The 25,527-nt window shown below is 34.9% G+C and overlaps 4 protein-coding genes across 4 annotated transcripts in view; 1 reads left to right on the forward strand and 3 right to left on the reverse strand.

The window, feature by feature from the left end:
• Window positions 1–16,822, reverse strand: part of Slmo (PRELI domain containing slowmo) — a 27,192-nt gene extending 10,370 nt beyond the window's left edge. The window contains exons 1-3 of the mRNA XM_072893150.1: window positions 16,632–16,822; window positions 16,000–16,168; window positions 8,896–8,982 (exon numbers count right to left, since the gene is read on the reverse strand). Coding sequence (XP_072749251.1) covers window positions 8,896–8,982; window positions 16,000–16,168; window positions 16,632–16,663 — 288 coding nt within the window. The 5' untranslated portion in view covers window positions 16,664–16,822. The remainder of the gene's footprint in view (window positions 1–8,895; window positions 8,983–15,999; window positions 16,169–16,631) is intronic.
• LOC140666208 (ATPase WRNIP1) lies at window positions 16,800–18,882 on the reverse strand. The gene is made up of 5 exons (XM_072893138.1): window positions 18,458–18,882; window positions 17,566–18,388; window positions 17,314–17,505; window positions 17,188–17,240; window positions 16,800–16,934 (listed from the first exon to the last, which is right to left on the reverse strand). Exons 1-5 carry the CDS (start codon window positions 18,713–18,715, stop codon window positions 16,914–16,916), a joined length of 1,347 nt encoding a protein of 448 aa, XP_072749239.1. The 5' UTR covers window positions 18,716–18,882; the 3' UTR covers window positions 16,800–16,913.
• A 77-nt stretch (window positions 18,883–18,959) lies between these two features.
• Window positions 18,960–21,965, forward strand: LOC140666193 (uncharacterized). The gene is made up of 2 exons (XM_072893115.1): window positions 18,960–19,108; window positions 19,189–21,965. Exon 2 carries the CDS (start codon window positions 19,237–19,239, stop codon window positions 20,794–20,796), a length of 1,560 nt encoding a protein of 519 aa, XP_072749216.1. The 5' UTR covers window positions 18,960–19,108; window positions 19,189–19,236; the 3' UTR covers window positions 20,797–21,965.
• Eogt (EGF-domain O-GlcNAc transferase) lies at window positions 21,259–24,584 on the reverse strand. The gene is made up of 10 exons (XM_072893104.1): window positions 24,281–24,584; window positions 23,615–23,999; window positions 23,130–23,336; window positions 22,884–23,032; window positions 22,640–22,803; window positions 22,449–22,569; window positions 22,010–22,364; window positions 21,801–21,934; window positions 21,612–21,714; window positions 21,259–21,525 (listed from the first exon to the last, which is right to left on the reverse strand). The coding sequence occupies exons 2-10, from the start codon at window positions 23,786–23,788 to the stop codon at window positions 21,259–21,261; spliced, it is 1,674 nt and encodes a 557-aa protein (XP_072749205.1). The 5' UTR covers window positions 23,789–23,999; window positions 24,281–24,584.
• Between the last annotated feature and the right edge of the window lie 943 nt (window positions 24,585–25,527).

Below are 25,527 nucleotides of genomic sequence, written 5' to 3' on the forward strand. Positions count from 1 at the left end.
CGCCCGATGACGCATCAACTCGGAAACGAGATATCTCGAACGACTTCTGAGTAGCCACCTTGAAAGCGTCGTATCGATTTGCAGATACTTAACAATAGATAGTGACTATTTCATGCTCTAAAGACACTTAATAATCTTATTTTACTAGATTAGCGATGCAAAAATAAGTGCAGAAGTAGTAGTAAAATTAATGAAGCGATACAATTTTTGTTTCAGTTTACAGACTGTTAATATATACATTATTTTATAATACGCTTTTATCAATTCGTTGATGTACAAAATGGATAGGGGAAGCGTAGCATATTGATATACTGTTGGTAATTTAAAATACCACAAAAATTGATGTTTTTTTTTTATAGTACCATTTATCAACAAATATTGGAATTAGATAAAAATTCATATAACAAAATAAATGCTGTCAGGAATGTTAATATTTTATTATGGCTGTGACGAGCAAATTTGTACAAGTTATAAAATCGAAATTTTTTTTATAAGTTTAAAATCCCTTATTATTATTTTAATACAAGATAATTTTTATAATGTGCATTAATTAACTCGTTTCGTATAGATTAATTTTGCCTTTAATTTTTATGATTTATTGATGCTTTTTCCAGATTTGATGTAAAACAATATATGTTTCTCATTTGGAATACCTACTTAAAGTGATGCTAACGTAATGTATGTAATGTATGTAATGTATGTAACATATATAACTTTAAGTATTCAGCCGTACTGTAATTTCTCAGTCAAATGATCAAAGTGTTTCTTTTGCGTCAGATGCTTTAGTGACGTAATAGTGAATTATGAGTGATGTGTAGCCATTGCACAGTGAATGTGCTGGTTCTGACAGACACATTTATACGTGATTATTGCAAATTAAAAATATTATAATTTAGAATATACTATTTCAAATTATCGAGACCTTTTACATTTTGATCATTTACGTATCAGTTTAAGTTTTTGATTCTGATTTCCTAAAGTGTAAGAAATCTTTTAAGTTCTTTCTGTTTTTTCATAATAAATGATCGTTCGTTTGTCAATCAATGTTTTGAATTTCGTCAAAGAGCGCAAATTTAATTTCAGGAGTATTAAAATAAAACTAGTATTTCAAATATGCTACTCTTCCCCTAATAACAGAAGTAATCTTTCAAATCTCAAAGTTCTCGATAGCGTATAACGTACGTATCAATCTTCTCGCGATAGGGATAATTGAGAAATGTTGACTCAAACTTTGCTAATTAAAACCACGTAGGACGAAGAAGGAGTTGCCTGATGATTGTAGGCATAGCACGCGCGTCCCTCTTGGAGAATTCCCACGATTCCGTTTCGCCCTTTGATATTACGAGCGGAGAATGGAAGACTGCAGAGCGTAGGGAGAACCGTTGTGTGTGGAGTGGAGGCTCTCCTTCAGCGTGTACTCGCGAGTAATTAGCATCGCCGCATAATTGAGAGGACTTTGCGGATTTGGCTGCGCAGGCTGCATTGTTCGAGTTCGGTGGGCTCGCAATTCGCCCATACCATCCGATGCCTCGAGAGGGTTTCGCGGCCGGAAGCCCAAATCTGCCGGCATACAACTCTGCAAGCTGGATCGACCCCGATGCAGTTCGGACGCTTCCTCTGCGCGCGCTAATCGCCGATTTCAGCGGATTTCGGCGTTGCTGACAAATCGGGATTAGATTGTGTAACCGAGAACTTTCAGTAACTCGCGTTCAAGTTGATAGGTACACACATCGGTTTCCATATACGTGGCTAATGGAAACGGTTTAAAACAATTATGCGAGAAAACATTTAAACTCGATTAATCATTTTAATTCGATTAAAGTAATATATATATATATATATATATATATATATTTTTATCTATTACATTTCATTAAAACTGATAAAATGCTAAATACATATCGATAAAATGTTCAAATAAATTCAAGCGAGTCATTAAATGTACACATAGCTCGCGAAACAAACGCGGCCATCCATCATCCTGAAGCGACGTGCTTATAAAATCCCGCGGTATCACCCTGGCAATTCGGAAGAAAATCGGGGACCATCGAATCCAGATGATTTAAACGCCCGTCACCGAAGGGTTAATACGCATCCGCTCGCCGCCGGACTTTCCCGGAAATCCCACAAAAACAGAGACTCAGTAAATCAATCAAGCGCGACCGTGTGTAAGCAGGGGTCGCAATACGTTGCCGGGCGCACGAAGGAAACCGGAACGATATTTTAACGGCAACGACTCGCGTGTATATCCCGCTAACGATCTCCGCGTCGCGCTGCCGCCACCTTCATCGCCGCACAAATTTCCGTAAACGAGCGCGAGAACATCGAGACAGCAGGTGTGACGGAGAGGGGACGAAGGGGGAAAAGGGTTAACCTGACAGCGGCGAAGAGGATGTGCTCGACCGTTCGCCATTGAGGACGAGAATTAATAACGGACACGCGCGTATCGACGATGTATCCCCAGGCTTCGTGCTCGTCGACTCCCCGCGGATTTGGGTGATAGAGAACCCCTGCCTTCCCTGCCTCCCCCGTCCCTTCCCAACCACGCTTTGTTCCGACCGGCGAGAGGGCTAAATGGGGTGAGAAGGGACGAAAGGGGATAGCGAACGAGAGAGAGAGAGAGAGAGAGAGAGAGAGAGGATATCACTGAACGCACAGGCGACTGAATTATTGTACGTGCGGTTCTCTAAATCATAAAAACAACAAATTGCGCGCGGCTCAACGCGCCCTATAACGCTGAGTCACGTGTCTCGCACATTTCGCATACACGTGTACACACATCGAAAGGGTATTTATACGGATGCGGAGCGGATAGTGCCAGCAAGTTTTCAGAACCTATTGAAATGTAGAGTCGGCGAGTCAGCGGATGACTTGATAATAAAAAATAGTAACTTTATATCGCGCGCGTTGCACGAACGGGCTCGTCGATTACAGTTGCACAGACATGCATTAGAAGTGTTGATCCCCTTTAATTCGTCTTCTAAAATACTCTTTTCTCGCAGTCCGTTTTCTACTAGTTAGTCTTTGTTCCGCGAAACCTAATCGATGCACGCAATGCAACACGGAATGCACAACTTTGCTTTAATATTATTATATATTAGACATAATAACAGCAGCGTTGATTACTTTTGCACACAAACTGCAATTGTAACAATTTACACTTTTGACACTCTAGTATTAACGATATCTAAATTATATTCGTGATTATTATCTTCAAATAAGAATTAAAATAATTAATTAATAAGATAACATAAACACTTTAATGCTAATTTTCATATTTTATAACATACAATATTATCAAATATGTGGAAGAGCAAGAGAGGAAGATGAGTTAAGCCGCGCAGTGGTCGGTCCAAGATGCCCCATCTGCTCGAGAAATGCGAGAAAAGGATGACCGAGTTTAAACAAGCGTGTATGCGATTAACGTTGTGCAAGCAGACACGTGCTACGCGCGGTTGGCTTATAGCGCCCGCTTGTTCGTTCTATAATCTGATAATATCCGGCTGGCGTAGCAACGGGAAAATATTTCATCGTTTTTGCGCCCCGACGCGCGCTTATATTCACTACGAAACAATGACGCCCGCGAATTCCCGCGAGGCGCCGAGGGAGATCCCGCATCGCTGTAAATTAACAATATGCAATTTTATAGCAGCGCAATATTTGCGATGTCCGGACAGTGCAGTATTTTCATTAGCGCGAGTTTAAGCGGATCGGCGCTGTAAAAACACCTTGCCTCGTCGTTAACTATCCACGGTCAGCACCGTGTAACTCACCGAAAAAAAACTGCGTTTTTGTTTCAATATTCTCGTAACCGTACTTCATCGTGTGACTCGAATCGCGCGAAAATAATAACTTCGACATGGTAACATAATTACGATAATATATTGCAATCTCTCATCGTTTAACTCTATTTACGTCAATTCAACGGTAGAAGAACTTTTAAATTTTAAATAGCTTAATTCATTTCTTTAAAGCAATTAAATTTTATTTACAGTATCAGTTTATTCACCCCGATAAAATGAGATTTACGTGGAATAAACGTGCGATAATTTTTCCGTACAGACTAAATATAAATAAAAAAATTATATATAAACTTATTTAATACATAAAAAGAAATAAGAGAAAAAAATCATACCTTCCAACAATTTATTCCAGACCCCTTTATATTTGTTAATTTTATTATTATTGACTAATAGTAAATCAGACAAATTATTTCACAAAAAGCATAGCGACTCATTTGTTACAGAAATCTATCAAACTTGATATGCTACAATTAGAGAGAGATAGAGAATCGTAATTGTCTTAAGTCTTAACAGTCAGGTGCGGACAGATCCTTCTATATACGGAGTAATATCCAGTCACGAAAATAATCTCCTGTAGATAATGCCGACTTACGATCGCACGGAAATCCGTCAAATCCGTTACGTGTACGTGGCAAACTCAATTATTCCAAGACGTGATCGTGATCGTCTTAATAGCCGCGTTGTATGCGGTTATGATCCTCGCGAACGATATCTAACTATCCTATTACGTTCGATCCTGTAACAATGCGACGCACGTGTAGTTAGGATCGACGATACGGTAACTTGTTACGCGATGTATATATACACATATGTAATGTCATAGTCCTACTAGCTACCAGAACTCAGAGTGCCTAAGTTGCTAAAAGATATCTCCCGTAAATTCGATTAGTCGTACATTTGAAATCTACCGAGATTACGTTTCTACCTCGCGTCCGTCCCGATTTTCTCGCTCGAGCGAATTACATTCGCGTTTGGAAACGTATAGAACGTGCGTACATATGTCTGTAGGTAGGTAGGTAGGTAGGTAGGTAGGTAGGTAGGTAGGTAGGTAGGTAGGTAGGTAGATATCACACGCCTGCAGGCACATTAGCAAACATGTAAACCCATGGGAGGATTGTTCAGTTACAGTCCGAATTCATCCGCAACGCAATAAACACATCCTTATTTGCGATTACGACAATCAACGATCGATGGGATGGTTTTAGATGTATGATAGTATATACTTTAAAGAGATGTAAAAGGTAAGGTATGAGTAATAATTTAATCGCACGAATAAATTATCTCCTGCTATTTATGATGCTTATAAAAAGCAACATCAATGAAAATTATGAAAATATTTATTAAAGAATTTTAATTAAAAATTATAGAAATTTTATTAATTTTGAAGAATTATATAAAGAAAGTATTAGAGCGATAAAAAATTTAGCAACAAACGTGTACATAATTAAATATATTACTTTTTCTATAAATAAAACATTTAATTAATATATAATTATTGATCAATTCTCTCATATTAGGAATTATATTACAATAAATTTAATTTATTTTTAATCTAGTTGCAATAAAAGGTAATGAATATTGCCCGACATATTTTAATTATTACGAGTACATACCTCTTTTATGCAATTGACATTTCTTCAGAAAAATTTCTAATTTCTAGGTTTTATTTTAATCATAAATTTTATTTCTCAAAGCATGCCACGTCACATTAATATGAGAATCCGTGAGACATGCTGGCAGGTGAATAGCGCACACCGAGGAATTTGGCCACAATCTTAATTGCGGAGAGACTTCCCGACGGGAAGGAGGATGGCACGAACAAGAAAGATGACTCTCCCGCGAGCGAAAGATGAAGTCGAAATACAGTGAAAGACTGTCTCATTCGAGGCATCAAGTACACGCAGCGATCTCCGGTGACGCAACATGTGCACCAAGTTCTAAATCATTTCTAGTTTCGCAGTTGTTGGTATTTTATACGACGTAACGTATGGCGCACGCGATATCGTATTTCGCCATCCAAATGGCCTGTATGACCGTGTAAATTATATGCACATCAGTGTGAATAAGTGACAAAATTATATTCGTAAAACGATCAATGAGAAGATAAAGACAAATTTATTGCGGCGGCGATACGGTATCTATCCTCAGATTCAAAGCGGATTGATTATGCGCGACTGCATCCTGCGTTGTATACAGCTTTCCGCATTAATACTGTAGACATTCTACGATTTGTCTTTGCCTGTCGTATCGGTTTACATGTGGCATCCAATAGCGATGCGCCGTTCGCCATTTTTATGCGATTTAATGTATCATCTTTACGTCTCATATTGTATTTGGTAAAGAAATAACGCAGTTCGCTGTTGAATTTTACTACATAAATATCAGAAATGGGAAATCTATTAGCCACTTTAACCGATCGCGATCCACTAATATTTCTCCCTTTATTCGTTTGAAAATAAATTTAGAATTTTCGTATTTCTATCATTAATCATTGATAAACATTTTGAGCAACAAATTGTCGCTAAAGTATCGTGTATAGATGTATAACTAATGGAATTTGCCACAGCGACCTTTGCAAAGCGATTTACTCTCGCTCTATCATTTCATTCAGTCATACCTCAGCTATCCGCGAGTACATCATCGCTCAGCGTACGCCGATTTACCCGCTTGTGAAAGCACTCTCTCGTACGAATTAGCCGGAAACCAGAGCGTGCGAGTGCGATCGTACATAATGTACTCGCGCCCAGATACATATGGAATCTCAATGGATATAAAAGGTCGACGTAACAGCTAGCTCTTGGCAGAGAGATGGAGAAAGAGAGACTCCTTCTCCTCCTTTTGCTTTAAGCCACCTGCGGATCGTTCATCATACCAGTAATGCATCTACCGCCCCTGCGTTTCTCTTGGTCTCTTTTCCGTCGACGAAGCGGGGGATGATCTTCGACGTGAACGGGAAAGCCACGACCAATACCACGGCCACCCCTCTCCCTCCCTCCTTTCCTTTTTACTCTCTTCGGTTACCGCATCGCATCCCACCGCTCTTTCCCTGACACCCCAGCTGATACACCCCGCCAAGGAGCTCACCCAGCTATGCAACCTCCGGTAATGCGCGCATCAATAACCTATCATATCCAACCTTCTGGATGCGGTAGTGGCGTGCATTTCAGCTCTCTCGCTCCCTCTCCAACACGTTCACTCACCGATCTCAGACGCGTCGATCCCTTCGAGCTTGCAGCTAGATACTTCTCCGAAGGGTCTTTACTATGCATATATATATATTCCTTAGAACGGATGTTATGTAAATCGGAACTAGAAAATCGTTTTCTGATAACGGCTCGGAAAAAATCCAGCGATTTTACGCCGACGCACCTCTATCCGAAACGTGTTGCACATGCAACACTAGGGAAACTATGCGGAAATTGTCATTTTTTTTGTTTTTATGAGAGATCCCTCTATTGAAAAAATATTGAAAGTTTCCAAGTGTCTTAGAACATTAATATGGCATAAAAAAATTTTCGTGCAATTTGATAAACTTGCGCGTTATAAAACAAAATGGGAATATCGATTCCCCTTTACCAAGTACATGAAATGCAAAGATGGTATAATAAGAAAAATTGTTTAGTAACTCATTTATAGTATTAAAGTTCATATTGTATTAATATCTATATATATATATATATATATATATATATATATATATATATATATCCAAATTTTAATTTAATAATATAATGTCCAACTGCAGAGACATGCAAAGCTTTATAATCAAACTACAAAAGTTATTCTAAAGATATTTTTCTACAATTTTTAACCCACGCCATTGTGTAACATATATAAAAAATATGAGAGAAAATCATAAATTCAGGCATCAATGATTCAATTAAAAATAATAAATCGGTACAATAATTTTAAACCATTACAAAATAAAGTTCATTTAGCCATAACATTTGGATGATTTCAACAGCGAAAGTAAACGCGTAAAGAGAAACAGCATTGCGAGAAGAATGCTTTTATTACTCGCTAATGGACCAACCTCGTTTGGTATTCCTTCTTTCCGGCTGATACTCTATTATCTTATTTTGCAATATGAACAACGCATTTGCAATCTCGTCATGGTCGAGAAATTGCCCAAAAATATTCGCCTCGTTATCACAAAAACGAGAAACCGTAGATGATGCACGGTTCAACACAACGCTTCTGTTGATAACCAGCAGCCGAGACGAATATTATTTCTGCGGGCACGCATTTGTGGCCGCGAAATTGCCAATTTTATCATTTATGTGCTAGTTTCGAAGCCAAAAATTGAAATGGTCAAATAGAAATATAATGCTAAGATTTTAATAGCGATAATCATCACTGCCCTTAAATTTCTAATATTTTTCGCACGCACATTAATATCACTGTCTAACAATAAGATTAGATTGTAAAAATAGTAAAAAAAGAGAAATAGAGATATGAATGTTGCCCAAATTAATTTCAACATACACTAATGTTACTGTGCGAGTATTTAATTTAGTATTGCAATTGAACCAATTGCAATCATATCAAACACACGATTACAAATACAATTAAACAAAGAGAAAACAAGAAACGTATACATCGAAAATCAACGAAAAACGCGTAAATAATATATTTATACGATTCTAAATGAGTAATGTTCATGTAATGCAAAGAGATATACTTCAAAGTAATTTGACAGAATTTTGTATAGAAATACAATTGAAAATATTAAATTACAATTAAAAATATTATTTATATTTTTTATATTTTACCACTACATGTGCTCTTCGCAAAAAATGTCAGTAGCTTATGCAAGGAAAATTTCTCCTCTTTGTAATGTACTTGTTTTCTTAAAACATCAAAACGTCCAATACGTTTACTTTTATGTTATATGCACAAAGAAGTCCTTTTTATTAATGGCAAATAAACTAAAATTATAACATATCGATGTTTATTTTGGATAATACCCCCTATTGCGACTACATTCTATTATACAGAATTCATTGTAAATTACTTATTGCAGAATCGTAAGACAATGCAACAATTTTTTTTCTATCCATTTTTTAACAAAGAAAAAATAAAAAATACTTACATTATGCGTCCTAAGGATCATTTCTCTATTCACAGGATCGACCTCGCTGCGCTCGCTGGCGTAACACAAGTTCGCGTAGCCAATTAACTGTAAAAAAAAAGAGAAAACGTGCACTCGTATAATAAGCTCTGGCATCAACGTAAAAGTCTTACTCGCGTAAAAAGAAGTCCGCACTATTTAAATTTAGTTTCGGCGAGAACTGGCTGGCAAACTGCTAAAAATCGATTCAGCCACCGATAAAAATCTCGGAAGTGCTATAGACAAGCACTTCCGGTTTCAAACTTTCCGCATTGAATTCGACGATAAAGCCTTCTAAACTTCAATGGTATGTTTCAGTCTTCGAGAGCTACTTCGACTCGATTTCACGACTTTTCATAGCGTGCTCAGTAGAGCAAAAAAAGAAGTGCAATGAGAAATTAGAGTAATTCGTGAATTTTATTTATCAGAGCGTAATATACAAGAGAATAGATTTCATTTAGAATTAACATGTGACAAACATATCCTTGTATAGAGTTGCTTTTGATTCTATAACGCGTTATTCTATACAGCCCGGTATCTATCAAGAGCAAACATTCTTCATTAGAATAATTAACCCCGCATTTAGGTATTCCACTGATCTTCTATTATTGATCCATTACAAACAGCATTAATAAGATTTATAGAAATTATATGCAATAGCGTTCACGTTCAATATCGGCAAGGTAAAATAACGGAGACCTTTATGCATGGAAATACACTATATACTCATATCAGTATGTTTATATGTACACGAGGCAAATTAAACAAACAAGCGATATTTACATGAATAGCGCTGGGTTCTCTATAGAAAGCGATAAGCGACTATTAATTGGTTCTGCGTCAGAACGCGGACGGTAATCAATTTTGTTAAACACCTATAGTGACGGTTGCATTATCCTGCTTTCACGATTATACGAGAAGCATACACGAAAGCCTGAAATTAATGATATCATTTATTCAATCGTCGTGTAAAATACGCCTAAGTTGACGAGCTTTGAAAATTGCATAACTATAAAAAATTATCAATCGTAGCAAAACTGGTACTTTTTTTCGTTAAAAAGATACTATGATCAGAAAAGGATTGACCATAAAACGTCAAATAAAACAAAAAGCCATTCTAGCGATAAACACGATACATGGTGATCGATCAATCAACTTTACATCGTGAATTTTGACGCACAATTTTACAACGCACTGATTGAATATTGAAACGCAGCGGTAACCACTTGCATCGAGTAATTATTAGAACTAATCGCCGACAATAAATAATTTGAAAGCGTAAATGTTCCGGCCTAGTTTAGAGCCGCCTATTCCCCAGCCGAGAAGAAATAGAGCGGCGCTTTTCGCATAAGTTTGCGCGGCTGCGCGATATAAATAACAAATTAGCATGAGTAATTAGGTAATTAGAAAGACGCTAATTGGGCAGGCATGCTAAGTACACTTTAATTATAATTCCTCTTGCAATTAATTATGCATATTCTAATTAGTCGCCCGAATAAACCGGCCTGCTTATGCGACGCTCGGCTGCCAATTCGAGCGTTTTGAGGGAACAGGCGTAAGCGAACTTTTTTTCACGGAACGTGTTTCGTTGTCGAGTGCATCCGCTAATTACCCGGAATAGCGCGCCGGTGGATGCAGCATTGAAAACGGTGCCGGCGAAAGCGTTGCGACCCAAACGGTCCTGCGCACTTTTCCATTCGTTAAGTAATTTCGGCAGTATCTAAATACTGCAACTTTTAGCTCTCTCTCTCTCTCCGCCTTTCTGTTTCTCTCTTTCTCTCTCTCTCTCGCTTTCTGCGGTAACAGTTACGTAGAGTGCTCGAGAAATACGACTACCACATATGATCGCACACCTGCTCGACACTGTATATTTGTACATTAAAAAATTTTTAACTCTTCTCTCCCTAATGAAATTTTTGGTATTCTACACATTTTTCCTCTTTTATATATATATATATATATATATATATATATATATATTCATTAAATATTTTAATAGATTAAATTTGTGTAAAAAAAAATTAATTAAATTGTAATTGGTTCTAAAAAAAAAGCATTTACTTTGGAAAGATATACTATTCCAATGATCCTATTTATTACAAAATAGGTACCACCTATAGTTTGATCAACCGATACTATTATCACATCTAAAATATCATAAAAAAAACAGCAGTTTGCATAAACGTGGACAATGGTTTTATTCTACCCTTTATATTCAAATGTGTACACAATAGAATAAAAAAACTTATTAATAAATTGAACAGCAATAAGGTCGATAATGAAAATATAATAGGGAAAACAATAAAGATAATAAGGAAAACAATGAAGAGTTTATATCATACGTAAAGAGCTTATTTGAATACGTTATAGTTCATTTAGAAACACTGAATTTGCTGCCAGTTTAAGTATTTTAATCGTCTCAGTAGGTTCATTAAGGTAATAAAGATATTACACAATTAGAAAACAACAATATAATTTATAAAATTAGTTGTAAAGACTGCGATGCCTCTTACTTGGAGCAGACTAAGAGACAATTGAAAACATAAATTAAAGAGCATAGATCTAATTTATAACAACATTTCTCGAAGCGAATGATAATACACAGCATGCAGGTAATAACATAGATAATACATTATGGATAAAATTCATAATATAGATTGAGCGTGAGAAAACATAAAAATATTAGATCATGAATCTAATTATTATAAAAGATTGATTTCGGCAACCATTTTTATCAAGCAACAAAAAAATAGTTTAAACATCATGGAAGACATCGAATCGTTAGATTAAATGTACTTTCCAATATTAGAGCAAATTGCAAATAAACAAAGTTCTTAATTATCTCTTAGTTGATGCACACACCTTTCCGTTGTTATATAAGCACAATTTTCCAAAAACATTGCTACATTGTATTAGTTATTATATGATGATAAATATAAAGCATGTTACTGGTGGTGTAACTTTAGTGGAATAGCCAAATTGAAAAATTGCATAGAGATGAAAATAGGAGGAAGACACCATCAATTAAAAGCACACAATATAATAATAAATCAATTAAAAATAAAAAAAAAAGATGAATTATTTTTGCTAGTGTTTTAATTGACTCTCGTTCATTTCTGTTGTGTTTTATAGAGTCAGTTTTTTATAGTCAGAGGCTTGATGTAAGGCATTGATTTTATTCATTGACCATAGACAAAAATGTAACCGGAACAATAGATTGATAACATATTTTACAAACATAGTGAATAAATCGTACGATTACAAAATGGAGATGAGAGTGCATTGGATATGCAAAATCAAAGTATTTCATTCAACAATTTTTATGTAACTATGTAACTAATTATAAGTTAAACGATAGTGATCAAACGTAATTAGATTATGTTTATTGTGGCTGAGGAGACATGTCAGTGCTTAAAACGTTCCACGTTTTTATAGAAATTATTTATTGACAGAAATAAATTATTATAACATCCTATCAACAGTCGTAAAAACCTTTTTTTTTTTTTTTTTTTTAATTTCTTGATTTTTAACAAAAGGAGCAAATTATGCAATAGAAAATGTTTTATATGATTAAAAAACAGTATAATCTTTTTTCCCCACATTTATTATTTCTTTTCATTATTTAATACACACATGTATTATTTGCAGCAATCATTAAAAGTAACAATAAAAATGAAAAGACTATGTAAGATGAAATTATTTATATTGTCAATCATGTCTATTGTCTCAAGAATTTGAATAAAAGAACTTTAAGTCCTCGTGTAAAATATCGTAAATTTCTTGCAAGCTCTTTCTTATCGTCAACCGTCCGAACGATAACTTTATGTACCGTCGTTATTTGAGTCTGTATATGATATCGTGAGTCAAGCCATTCGAGCGAATGGTGCACAACGAAACGGCCCAGCGAAATGGCCGAGCTTATAGAAAATCCGACGAGAGTAAGCGATCCGCGAGAGAGGGATTCGACGCCCCAGAATCTCCAGAATATGCCGGTAAAGGCACCAGGGTATAGCGAAGGATGGGGAGGTTGCCTGGATATTCCAGAAAGCGGGCGCGTCTGGCTGGACGATTGCCAAACGGCGTAACATTGAACGCGCTCATTATGAAAGTTGATGCCGGGCACGGATGTTGTTTTGCAATTCCCCGAGTCCCTGGCACCTTTTTTTGCGCGCGTTTGTCGAAAGTTTCGAATTTCCGGATCTCCGTGGTACGCTGGCGGAGATTGCTAAGCTGGGATGAGCGGCGCGGGCTTTTTGTCGACCCGCTACGGGCTACCTCAGAAAGAGGTCGGATGATTCTGTTACGCCGCTTCACGGATTGATTTCTTCTCGCCCGCCAAAGATATCAATGTAACATCAATTTTATTGTGCGAATAATCGTGAAAAAGTTACGTCGATAAAAATGCAAGTTACGCACCAAGGTGCAAAAGCGTTCGATAAATAATAGATACAAAAGATTTACAAATAATAATGTTGTCTTCTCCATGAGAAATTGTTACGTAATGTCAATATATGGTTGTCATTTTGTGTCAGCAAATGCAGAATCTATTGATTAAAGGAAAAATAAAACGCCTAAATCATTAGATCGTCGCCGGAAAGAATAAAGTGGCGGAATTTAATTAGTGAACTATACTTTTTTTGCATTTTTCACAAAAAAATTACGTAATTTTCTATATAAAAAAATTCATGTATAGACTACATTTCGTACGAGCTGTAACGAAATAAAAAAAGTAAAATCAAATTACATGTTCTACGACATTCCATTAACTATAAACTTTTAACGTTCTATTAATTATAAACTTTTAAAATAACTTGTAAAATATTTGTGAAAAATTATTGAACATTTTATATTTCGATCTAAAAGACGATTGCATGCATGTCACGAATAGCTCTCGTTCACGCAAGAGTTCACTGGGAAGTCAAACGTTAATCTACATATGTATGCTAGTTACGTCATTACAATCTGTTAATCATATCGCAACGTTTGCAGTTGCGTTCAAAGTTCGCTTTCTCACTGATGTTATCAAGAAATTTCTGAGACTGATATATCATACGATTTATATATTATACGTCTAATTCGATTGATATTAGAAGTCAATACACTTTAAAATATGAACCATTAACAAGATATAAATATCACATGACATTATCGCGTTTCATATATTTAATAAAATTATTTAAATTAAAGAGATATGATAAAAAAGATTAAAATTTAATTTTTCTATATAAAAGATTTTCTATGCAAGAGCTATTCAAATGATTAAAAGTGATTACAATTAATATATTATCTATACTTGAGAAAAAATAAACTTGTGTAATTATACGTATATGGTCATATATAATTAAATCCTAAATTTGGCGCGATGTAATCATATGTAATATAATTTGTCTACATATAATTAAATCTGAAATTTGGTACGATAAGATCTAATCGTATATAATAATATCCGAAATTTGCCATATGATTTTATTTTTATATAATATAATCATATTCTGTTAGATCTATTTTCATTTTAAAATCAGATCTAGCTAAATATGATTATATTGTATAAAGATATCCTGTAAGATCATATTGCACTAAATTTCGGATATTATTATATATAATCATATATAAAATTACATATGCTATCTTTTCATATCTAATTATGTACATAAATGTATATTTACATATGACCATATTATACCAATTTTTGTTCTGATATATTTTTTTGAAGTGAACATGCTGCATTTGTACAAAAGATCAAGAGATAAACAATAATAAAAAAATGTTTATAGTTGTCCAAGTTACATCTCTCTAAGCTTATATTATCTTCTTCCGCCAAGTGTATAGCGGTAGTATAGTTATGTGACCTTGCGTGACAAGAAAAGTTGGAAGATTAAAATGTAAAAGGTTTCCACGTAATGAGCGCGAGTCGGTAACTTATTCAACCGTGGTGCACTGGCAGGTAAGACAAAGTTACAAAGGTCTCTGAAAGGTTGTTTTGATAAATTTTTACGTGAATGAAGTGGTTTTATTCACGTTCCACGAGAGTGCGCCGTAAAAATCGATGAACCGAGCTGTAGATAAGTTCTCGCAAGGTTACCATCACGCACTTTGACCATCGCGCTCTACTCTGACGACCTTGTAGCAAGTCGGCATCCACGTGCTACGTACTCGAGTACGCGATGAAACATTTTGGCAACGCTGTTTTATTACTGCCTCGATGCATATTCTTTATCACAGAAAGATCAATGCTCTCGTATAATCATGTAAAATAATCTCTTCTCATTAACAATGAACCAATGAAGTCAATGTATGATTAGACTTGAGTGATTACAGAATGAATCACGCGTGATGACGTTTCTTCGTATTGAGTTTTGTAATATCTCCATACTTTCAACATATAAAACAAAAGCGGAAAAATCCTTTTGTTTCGAACTTCCTATTATAATGTAAAGTGTATTTTACTCTTAGTGAGATACTAATTTATTTTTTAAAGTAAAAATAGTTGACTAATATTTAAACGAAAAATTTGTCCACATCGAAAATATGTTCCTTTCGTTAATTGTATTATTGCAAAATAATATTATAACATTTTTCACAAATTTTTCATTCATACGTCTGTGTATATGTATATTCTGAATACATGAAACGAATTCATCATTCGTAAAAGAGGTATACATATACGAGATTAAAAAGGTCACGTGTACAGCAATATATCAATACATTCGCGAAATGCATTTCATAAATGGCATGTGACAGAGTTATACGTAATAAGCACGTAACGAGCTCGTGTATTTACGTCAGTGTGTTCGGAGTCGATATAATTGTATTGATTTCACGTACATTTACAAATAGTATTGAAATAGTATTCGTATTTTAAATTAGTAAAATTTATATTAAATACAAAAATTTTATATAAGAAGATTAATTGTTTAGTTTATATTAATATCATTTACATACAATTTAGAAACTATACAATTATATTAATTCTGACAATCACACTGATTACCATTCGAGAATAGGTTACGGTTATGTTAGGTTAGATACGTTATCGAACTCGCGGTAATGTAATATATGGCACGTGGCAAACGTTGAAAGACTTACCGCTTGCGTCCATTTAGGAAACCCCCATTGTGTAGAGACAACGAGCCTGTGGGTGTGAAGAACCCCATCGACTACTTTTCTGTCGATGACGTCCGCCCCAATTACCGAGGGCACCATAGGATTCGGATATTTCCTCCATGCAGCTTGTGCTACAGTTTCCCATGGATGACTGCGGGAAAGCAAAAAAATTTATTAAAATTATTAACATTCCGAAAGATTATCTCAATATAATTCTCAAATATTATTTGACAAACTTATTTTTCTCTGAAAGATAACGTTAATTTCATTTACGAAACACAGATTAACCTAATATTTTAATTTTCTTTAATGTTTCTGAAATAGAATATAATGTTCCGTAATTCCAAAAAGTAAATTGAAAAAAAGATAAAAATACTTTAGAAATAGATATAGACGTTTTAGAATTTCAAATGTCAGAGATATAACCTACATTCATGTCTTCCCCCTCCCTAACAACGATAAGTTGCCCAATTCATGGAATGTAACAGGTAAAACGATAATGAGGTTAGGCATATAACTAAGTTATTGTATTTGGATGAATTTAACATGAATAATGTATGCCGACAAAGTATTTAAGCGAGTATCCGTGTTTAAAGAACACACTCCATACTTACTCGAAGGTATGCTCAGACGTCCAGATTTTCATAGCGTTATGGATAGAACGAGCGACGCTGCATGTAGGGCGGACACTATAATTTAACGCGCGACACGTGCGCGAAATAAGCTGTCACGATTCCGAGCGTCCGCCGTGCGTCGAGCCGTCTTTAAAGATATGATGTAAGTGGGAAAGATGTTACAATGACAAGATCAGTATGTTCTGTCCCACGCTAAACAGCGTCAACTGTGTATCAGCCAATAGCTGACGCGTTACGTAGTGCCTGACGTAATTGGTCGATTTACGTGTGCGAAAAAGCGCGCTAAAATCAAATGCATAGATGAACTCTACAATTCGCACAATGCTGATATTTAAGTGCGTATAATTTAATAGTTATTAAATAACTCATTCTTGTGACAAATAGTTAATCTCGATGAGAAAGAGGTTAATCAATTGATTAGTTTTAATTTAAAATAAAAATTTATAACAATTCTATCTTGAAAAGATTGTAATCAAAGTTGTGTGAATATAAATATAATATACGAATCCGCATAGTATTATTTTTAAATATTTACATGCTCTTTTTCTTGAAAGAGACTGATGTGTTGTAACTCTGTAGGTAAACAACCTGTAAAAGAGGGTAAGTTTATTGTAAAATTAAAACTAGGTAATATTATATTAGGAATGAGATAGAATCTTACGTCTTATGTGTAATGGCACAGCAGGTTGAGGACCTTTGTGTTCCAAAATCATTTTTTCAGCTGCTTTTAACGCATTATATATCGATCGAGACTTTGGTGCTTTTGCTAAATAAACTGTACACTGTCCCAAAAGTACATCACACTCTGGCATACCAATCATTTGACATCCATACATTGTATCAATAGCTACACCTAAATTTTAAGAATAATTTATTTATGGACACGCTATGTGAAAATAATCTCTTTTTTTACCTAAAGCATCTGGATCAGCTAGACCAATGTCCTCACTAGCTATCCTAACTAGCCGTCTTGCAATATTTACTGGATCTTCCTTAACTGCCATAATTCTAGCCATCCAATACAAGGAAGCATTCGCTTTACCAGCTCTTATCGATTTATGAAGAGCAGAATACATGTGATGACTCTGATTGGTTTCTTTTTCAAAAAGCATATGTGCTTTTATTAAATTTTCCTTAATATCTTTTAGAATAATATCGTTATTACATGATGTTTTTAATCTATGTGTTCTCTTTGCAAGCACTGCTAATTCTAAAGTATTCAGAACTACACGTGCATCACCATCGCATGCTTCCACTAACCACTGTATTGCATCATTATTAATACGAAAGTTAAAATTTGAATGGGAATACAACTGTTCTCTGTTTATTTCATTTTTTTCTGGTACACTGACTATTCTTCCATTCATGCTTTCTATCGCTTTATGAAGGATCTCTGTTATATTGCGTTCAGTTAATTTATTTAGTACAAACACACGACAGCGGCTTAGTAAAGCTGGATTCAAACTGTAAGATGGATTTTCAGTTGTACACCCAATTAAAGTAAACGTTCCTGCTTCTACATGTGGCAAAAATATATCTTGTTGAAGCTTGTTGAAACGATGAATTTCATCCATAAAGACAATAGTTTTGCATCCAAATTTGGATTTGTTCTTTGCTGTGGTAACAGCATCTCTTATATTTTTTACACCAGAACTGATTGCAGATAAATTTATAATATGTACATTATCACCTGCTGTTTCTTTGCTTAAACATGCTATTATATTAGTTAAGGATGTCTAAAACATAAAATACAAAAATAAAGAATAAAATTAAAAAATATAAAAAATAATAAAGAATAAAATTACCTTTCCACATCCAGGTGGACCCCAAAATATCATACTGGGAATCTCTCCCTTTTCCAGTAAATAGCTCAAGACAGTACCTGGCCCAATAATTTGTTTTTGTCCTACGTAAGCTGCAATATTTGTCGGCATCATTTTTTCAACAAGCGAAACATGTTCCTTATCTCTCTCTGAGGAATGTTTTACAAAATTATGGTCAGATGTTGATACATTTTCCATAGTATTTGGCATTTGATTGGTATGCACTTTAATCTTTTTCATTTCACACAGCTTATCATACAATTTTCTTCAAGAGGGAATGATCTTTTAGATTTTCCTTCCATCAATTATTATTTTTTACTTCTTCGTTACATACGATCCTTTTTTGCGCACTGAATATTACACGTTTGTATTTTTATTTGACGAGTATTGAGTATTATTAGCACGAATATACATATATACATTGTTAATTTTATCGACAGCGGTGCGGCTAAATAATTCCAATTCTCGACAGCAGATACGATGGCGCTGTTGTAGTGTAACGCTCTACGCGTTATGCGTATATATTTACTGTACACATTTACATTTTACATATGTATTAGCATTAACATTTAGCAAAAGTTGATCGCGAAACACTCGAGCAATTATGAATTAACGGGAAGATCGTCCGCAACTGTAAGTTTGTCGCCTTCGTCAAGTACGCCTTTTTATATCAATTCTTATATCATAAAATTATTGGATTGGAACGCTCGTAGAGAACGCCGAAGAAATTCAATATTCAATGTTTCGATAAGAATATAAGGATGGCGTCGAGCAAGGAGCAATATCGGCTCGAGCAAGAAGCCTTCGTTTCTAATCACGGAGGTACGACGCCGCAAGAGGTAATTTTCACGCTTTTACCGAACCTTTGCGGCGTCTTGTTGACAGCAACGACTCTGGGAGTCCTTAGGAAATACACCCACAGGAATGTGAGAGTCGTCATAGAATTCGCACTGATTGTTATCCCGACTATCTTGTGCTGTACCGTGCTGTCAGAACACATCGGTAGCGTATGTATCGTAATGATATCCATCTCTGCATTGAATATAATTCTATTAGGAAGTAAGGGCGCGAATTTTTCTAACTTGGATATGCGACCGGTTACCGGTAAAAGGCCCTTCATAACGAACTTTCGCGCGTTAACTAATATTATAACTGCGATTTGTATATTAGCCGTCGACTTTCCAATATTTCCACGAAAGTTTGCGAAAACAGAAGTGTTTGGATATAGTTTAATGGATACGGGTGTCGGGCTGTTTATATTAGCCAATGCTTTAGTTGCACCGGAAGCTCGAGACTTTTCCATTTATCGTCAAGCAGGATTTCAGGAGACTCTGACGAAAAATATAAAAAATTGTTTCCGAAGCTGTGTACCTCTACTGGTTTTGGGATTTGGACGTTTTGTAGCAGTTGAGTATACGGGATATCAGAAGCATGTCACTGAATATGGCATTCATTGGAACTTTTTTATAACTTTAGCCGTTGTCAAGTTATTCACTAGTATGATTACCAGTACGATTAGCTCGAAGTATTCGCTGTTCTCAGGTGCTTGGATATTGGGTATGCATGAATATATTATGAGCACAAAAGGTTTAAAGACATGGGTTTTAAGAGACGGCCCAAGAGATGATTTTTTCTCTGCCAATCGAGAGGGCTTAGTTTCTATACCTGGTTACGTTGGTCTGTATTTCATTGGTGTAGCCGTTGGAAGATTAATCCATTCTACATATCAAAATTCACATACAATATTGAACATGAATGTTTCTGTAAAACTATATGGTCTTGAATTTGAAGCAAGCTACAATGAGTCCATGTTGTTATGTATTAAGTTATCTTTGATATCTGCACAAGCTTGTATCGTCACATTATTATGTGATTCATACTCAAAGGTTTCAAGAAGACTAGCCAATGCTGGATATTGTATGTGGATATTGACTTTGACAACTACATTGCTTACTCTGTTATTATTTATAGAGGTTGTGCTAGATATAACTAATTATGCAGCAAGTGAATCGTGCAATGAAAGTAAAACAAAGAAATTAAATAAAAATTTGCGATTAAATTTAAAGAAAAATATTGAGAGTGATAGGAAAGAAAATAAAGAATGTGTAGTTAAGAGATCTTTGGAAATTTGTGATGCTGTGAATTACAATGGTCTATTTTTCTTCCTTCTTAGTAATATTTTGACTGGTCTTGTCAATATGTTAATGTATACATTATATACAAAACAATTGATAGCTGTATTAATAGTAATTACATATATGGCTATAGGTATATTTTCTACATTGATACTTTATAGATTAAAAATACCAGTTAAATTATGAAATGTATGCAAAAATTGTAATAAGCCAATTTTCATAAATTTCCAATTAAAATCGAATTTTTTACAATTATGCTGAAAGTATTATTCTTTCAAGTGTCTTCTTTACTTTCATATCGCTAAAGATGATTGCACAATTTATACTTAAATAGAAAACTATTTTTTATTATAAATTATATTATTTCTTGTATAGCCAAATAGATATACAATTAAATATGTAAATATTATATAAACTTTATAATTAAGAATTAGTAATTAAGAAGAAATACTGCCAAATGCCAACGCAACTCAGACATATCGAAAGAATTACATCATGTATTTATTTATTAAAATGTACATTAATATAAAAATATAAAAGAATTTGTTTAATAACAAATAGTTTATACTGCATTTCAGATCACACTGTGCAACCTGTTAATAAAACATTATTAACATATCTAAATTTTTTAAAGTACCTAAATTTTGTTCACAATTCATCTTTGGATAATATATTCGATTTTTGTTGAAATTGAATCGATTCTTTTGCGTTAGAAGGCTGTGATGTTACAGATTCCTTGTTATTCGTTGTTTTAGTGTCATTTTGTATTTCACTGTGAAAATTATCTATAAACTTATTAAACGCGTTATGGTGTTTTACGTGATTTCTTGCAAGCGAAACGATTCTCAGGAATTCTTTAACATTAAAACTATAGTTTGTAAATTTAGCGTGAGCTCCGCCATCGGGATGTGTTCCCTGTAAAATTTTAAATATAATTTTTAAGTTTTATTATATATTTTGTATATATATTTGTTCAGTGAAAAAAATGTATGTAAACATACTGGATCCTGCTGGATTAATTTTGATGTATCTTCCCACGTAAAATATCGCACGCCTCTTAATCGTGCAAGATCTTTGTAACAATTAGCGTCTTCGCAATTATATCTGAAAACAGTTGAAATGCATATAACACGATATTCTATGATAGTGTTTCACAATCATATTTCTAGAAGTATTAAAAGCAATCTTACATTTCGAACACTGCCGCCCATTTTGGTAGAAACATTAGATGTGTCAATCCGGCACCATGAATGCCAATAAAGATGTCAGAATTTCTAGTTATTTCGAGCTGTTTTTTGAACGGCACATTTTTGTTATACACTACCTGTAAAAGAGCGAGTCGGTTGTATAATAAACGATAAATAGAACACAAACTAAATCTATTGAAGTTTAATAATACCTTTTTGACTTTATACTCCGGATTCTCTTTCAAAGCTTTTAACAGTTCGTTTTCATTTAAGATTTTCCTATATTGAGTATCTCTACTCAACAAGGTAACGCGGATTTTTCGATCTTTCCTTTGATGAAGAGGTATTTGAAGTCGATGTAGCACATGATCACTGAAAGCTTGGAATAATCCGGATTTTTCACAGCCATAAATAATTGGTGTATTATAGTAAAGTCCAAATATCATTCGTGGCAATAAGGGAAATACCAGGTTCTTGAAACACACTGTCTTGCCTCTAAATGTTTTTAGGTCCCACAATGGATTTCTTGTGAATGCTTCGAAAGTCTCTTGGAACGCCGACTGGTAACTGAAAGCAAGACATGGTTTAGTATCTATTCATGAGGTTTATTTTATATTTGTGCTAATTTGTGCTATGCTTCGTTTTATGTACCTATAACTTTCCCATATCATTATGTGATTGTCTGTGTCGAAAACAGATGGGTGCGAGAGATTCACGTGAAATGATGCATACAAGTTGAAGAAATCACAAAAATGATGATACATATTCAATGCTATAACAAAGTGATGAATATGAATAAAATTTATTTGGCAGAATCTTTTTGTAAATATGTCCAAACTTACTGGCATCTATCTTCATGATGAAGGTCGGTTTCTCAATGATAACATCGCAGTCGCCGTGAATAATTGGCCGACGATGTAGTTTTCTAAAATTTCGTAATTCGGGGCCCCAGGACTGCAATGGGCTGATGTGGTCTGCATTTTCTTGCAATCTCCTTTCGTTTAGCCTGATTGCAGAAGAGAGAGTTAGATACTTTCTCCAATCTCTCGCACAGGTGATCTGTTTTGTTCGCTGATATTTTCTTACGTGCAATACCCGCCAATTTGACCTTCTTTTAAAACGTCCATTTTATATCGTATAGGTTCCTTGCGATTCAACAAATCCGTCAAATTTAGCATCACATTTCTCGCTCTGCAAAACCTCATATGTTCTGAACATTCCAAGGACGAATCGTCCTGAAAAAATTACAAATTTTGATCAAGATATCGATATAATTATCTTTTTATATTCCATGCATGATGTCAGATTTATATTATTATTCAATGAGCTCACCACGAATAATGGCTCGCATAATAGCATCATTTCTTTCCTCTGGTCGCGCACGTATCCAAAATCACCTTGCGCGTAATACGTGTCTAATTGAGCTTTTTTTGTAGCAACCCATCCTTTATGATCGCCTGGACAATGTGGAGTGGAAAAAAAATTTTCCATTTTGCAGCCTTCCTCGTAGCCCCAACAGGCTTCTGTATCGAGACTGTCCTGAAGTGTATCGCGAAATTGACATGTTTTTTTATTAATTATATAAAATATAATTACGTAAGAACAATTAAAAAAGTTTTTTTTTTAATGAATGAAAATATATATGGAGTGATATTCGGAATTGTAATACATATTTGCAAAACACAATAAAATCGTTCTCGAAATTGATAAATAAATATTCTTTGTAATTTTTTACGTAATATGTTCAAGTATATATCATACATACAAAGAGAAAAGACGATGAAAGCGTATATCAAGGAATTAAATACGAATCTTACCTTATACGGACAGGCCGCATCGTTGCGGCATTTTTCTGCTACCGTGGGAAAAGAGTTAAAATAATACTTGAGGTGCGGGTGCGGTAGATTGATATCTGTGTAATTGCCGCCAATGGCAATGACCGTGAATACGAGCACCAGCGACACAGGATGAACCGCGAACAATGTCCTCATGATCGTATAAAAAAGCTATTGGAACGGAGCGGATATTCTCAAGTTCCTTACGCGTTCTCTTGCAACACGCGGTGAACCGCACGGCGTGAATGAAAAACGGACCACCTGTGAAGGTGGGTGTATGACTTCACCTACCTACTATGGCCTGTCATACAACCACGTGTACCCGTGTATATATACACACACGGAGGAAGAGCGGTGAGAGGTGACGCTGAAAATATGATGCGTGAGATACGAGTCAGCTTACATCATAGATATATTGCACGCTGGTTCGCCTTGGGAAGTTCGCGAAGAAAGCTTTGCCACTTTTTATACTTTAAATAATACATCGGCATTTTTATCGATTTATCGAATCAATATAATTAGATTAATATTTAATAGTATATATCAATAGATTTTTTGTTGATAACGGAGCAAGTAAAAATCGAAATATTCGTAGAAAAATTTATTCAATAATGTGTTTTTAGCAAAAATATATTAAAATATATTTACTTCTTATATAGAATGCAGGAAAGCGCGAGAGAATTTTTGAGCGTCCATTTATCTGTCACGCATGATCAGCTGTTTAACATCATATTTGCAATATGGCTACACACAAACTGTCATTGATAAAGATGATTTAATTGTTATCACTAGTTCACTCAAATTGTTTCTTTTCAAGAAATGAAATGATTCAGTTTCGAAATAAACTATCGAATCAATGCACCTTCCAGCAACACTCGAATCACGTAACCTCTACCGTCTGGAGATTCGGATCTTGGAATCGTGACACATTGTGGGCTTTGTGTTGTGTGGGAAAGCATTTTTAACTGAATTGGGTCCATCTATGGGTTTCTTTCCATCATACATTCGGACTGCAAACGTAGCATTACCTATAAAACGTTGGTAAAATAAGCAAATGAAACTTTTACCCACTATCGATATATAGCCAACAAAAGCTAATGTAGTAAAAACAAGGTAAATATCTGTAATATTCTTCCTCAATTTTCTGCGTCACTCTTCAATACCGACTAAACACAGAAAACTAAAATTGTAAGAGCGCATCATCGAGTGAGGGCGCGCTTAGTCCTATTAATTGAATTTTGCCATAAAGTTAATGCGGACAGTGAAAGTTTGACTTATTTGTAACGTTTATTTGTAATTTGTAAAAGAAAACGTAAACCCACACTGTTGTGTACATCTATTGATATAAAATGATGAAAAAGTAGTAATTGTAAAAGTCTTAGAAGGTAAGATTTATTCTATAGATAAATCAATACAAAGAACCGTTTCATTTTTTGTATCCAGGCATAAGGATTATTTCAAATTCGCGTATATATAGGAATTACAATATCTTTAGAATACAATCATGAATTGAACATTCCTCCAAGATTATTGTCTAACATCAATATCGAATGATAGTTTCCGTTATTCATCACGCTCTTACATAAAGCAAGGCCCGAATAAGTCTATCGAACGCATCTCGTGCTAATCTCCGCGAGATACGTCAAAAACGATTTCGTCTTATACGGAAGAGACAGTTCGATTCTTCTCTTGAGAGACGTGACCGAGTCAGATTCTATCTTCGCAGCTTATATGATTTCGCTCGGAGAGAAAAAGAGAAAGAGTACAAGTTGAATCTACGCGAATCTTCCTGCATCTACCGGTTAGAATATATCGAATCCCACACTCTGTTAGTCATTACGTAATCTGGAAGACGGATATCAGCTGCAACACCGTTGGTCGCAGGTGTCTTTCTC

This window comes from Anoplolepis gracilipes, chromosome 1 (genome assembly GCF_047496725.1).
Source record: "Anoplolepis gracilipes chromosome 1, ASM4749672v1, whole genome shotgun sequence".
In the NCBI taxonomy this organism is placed as follows: domain Eukaryota; kingdom Metazoa; phylum Arthropoda; class Insecta; order Hymenoptera; family Formicidae; genus Anoplolepis; species Anoplolepis gracilipes.

Bases quoted from the DNA above. Each gene is read 5' to 3' on its own strand.
- LOC140666208 (XM_072893138.1), bottom strand. From the start codon at position 18,715: ATGAAAAAGATTAAAGTGCATACCAATCAAATGCCAAATACTATGGAA. The intron at 18,389-18,457 runs GTAATTTTATTC...TTTATGTTTTAG, and splicing joins GTCCACCTGGATGTGGAAAG to ACATCCTTAACTAATATAAT. The intron at 17,506-17,565 runs GTAAAAAAAGAG...CTTAAAATTTAG, and splicing joins AGCTGATCCAGATGCTTTAG to GTGTAGCTATTGATACAATG.
- LOC140666193 (XM_072893115.1), top strand. From the start codon at position 19,237: ATGGCGTCGAGCAAGGAGCAATATCGGCTCGAGCAAGAAGCCTTCGTT.
- Eogt (XM_072893104.1), bottom strand. From the start codon at position 23,788: ATGAGGACATTGTTCGCGGTTCATCCTGTGTCGCTGGTGCTCGTATTC. The intron at 23,337-23,614 runs GTAAGATTCGTA...GATACACTTCAG, and splicing joins ATGCGGCCTGTCCGTATAAG to GACAGTCTCGATACAGAAGC. The intron at 21,935-22,009 runs GTATTATTAAAC...GCTCTTTTACAG, and splicing joins CGGAGTATAAAGTCAAAAAG to GTAGTGTATAACAAAAATGT.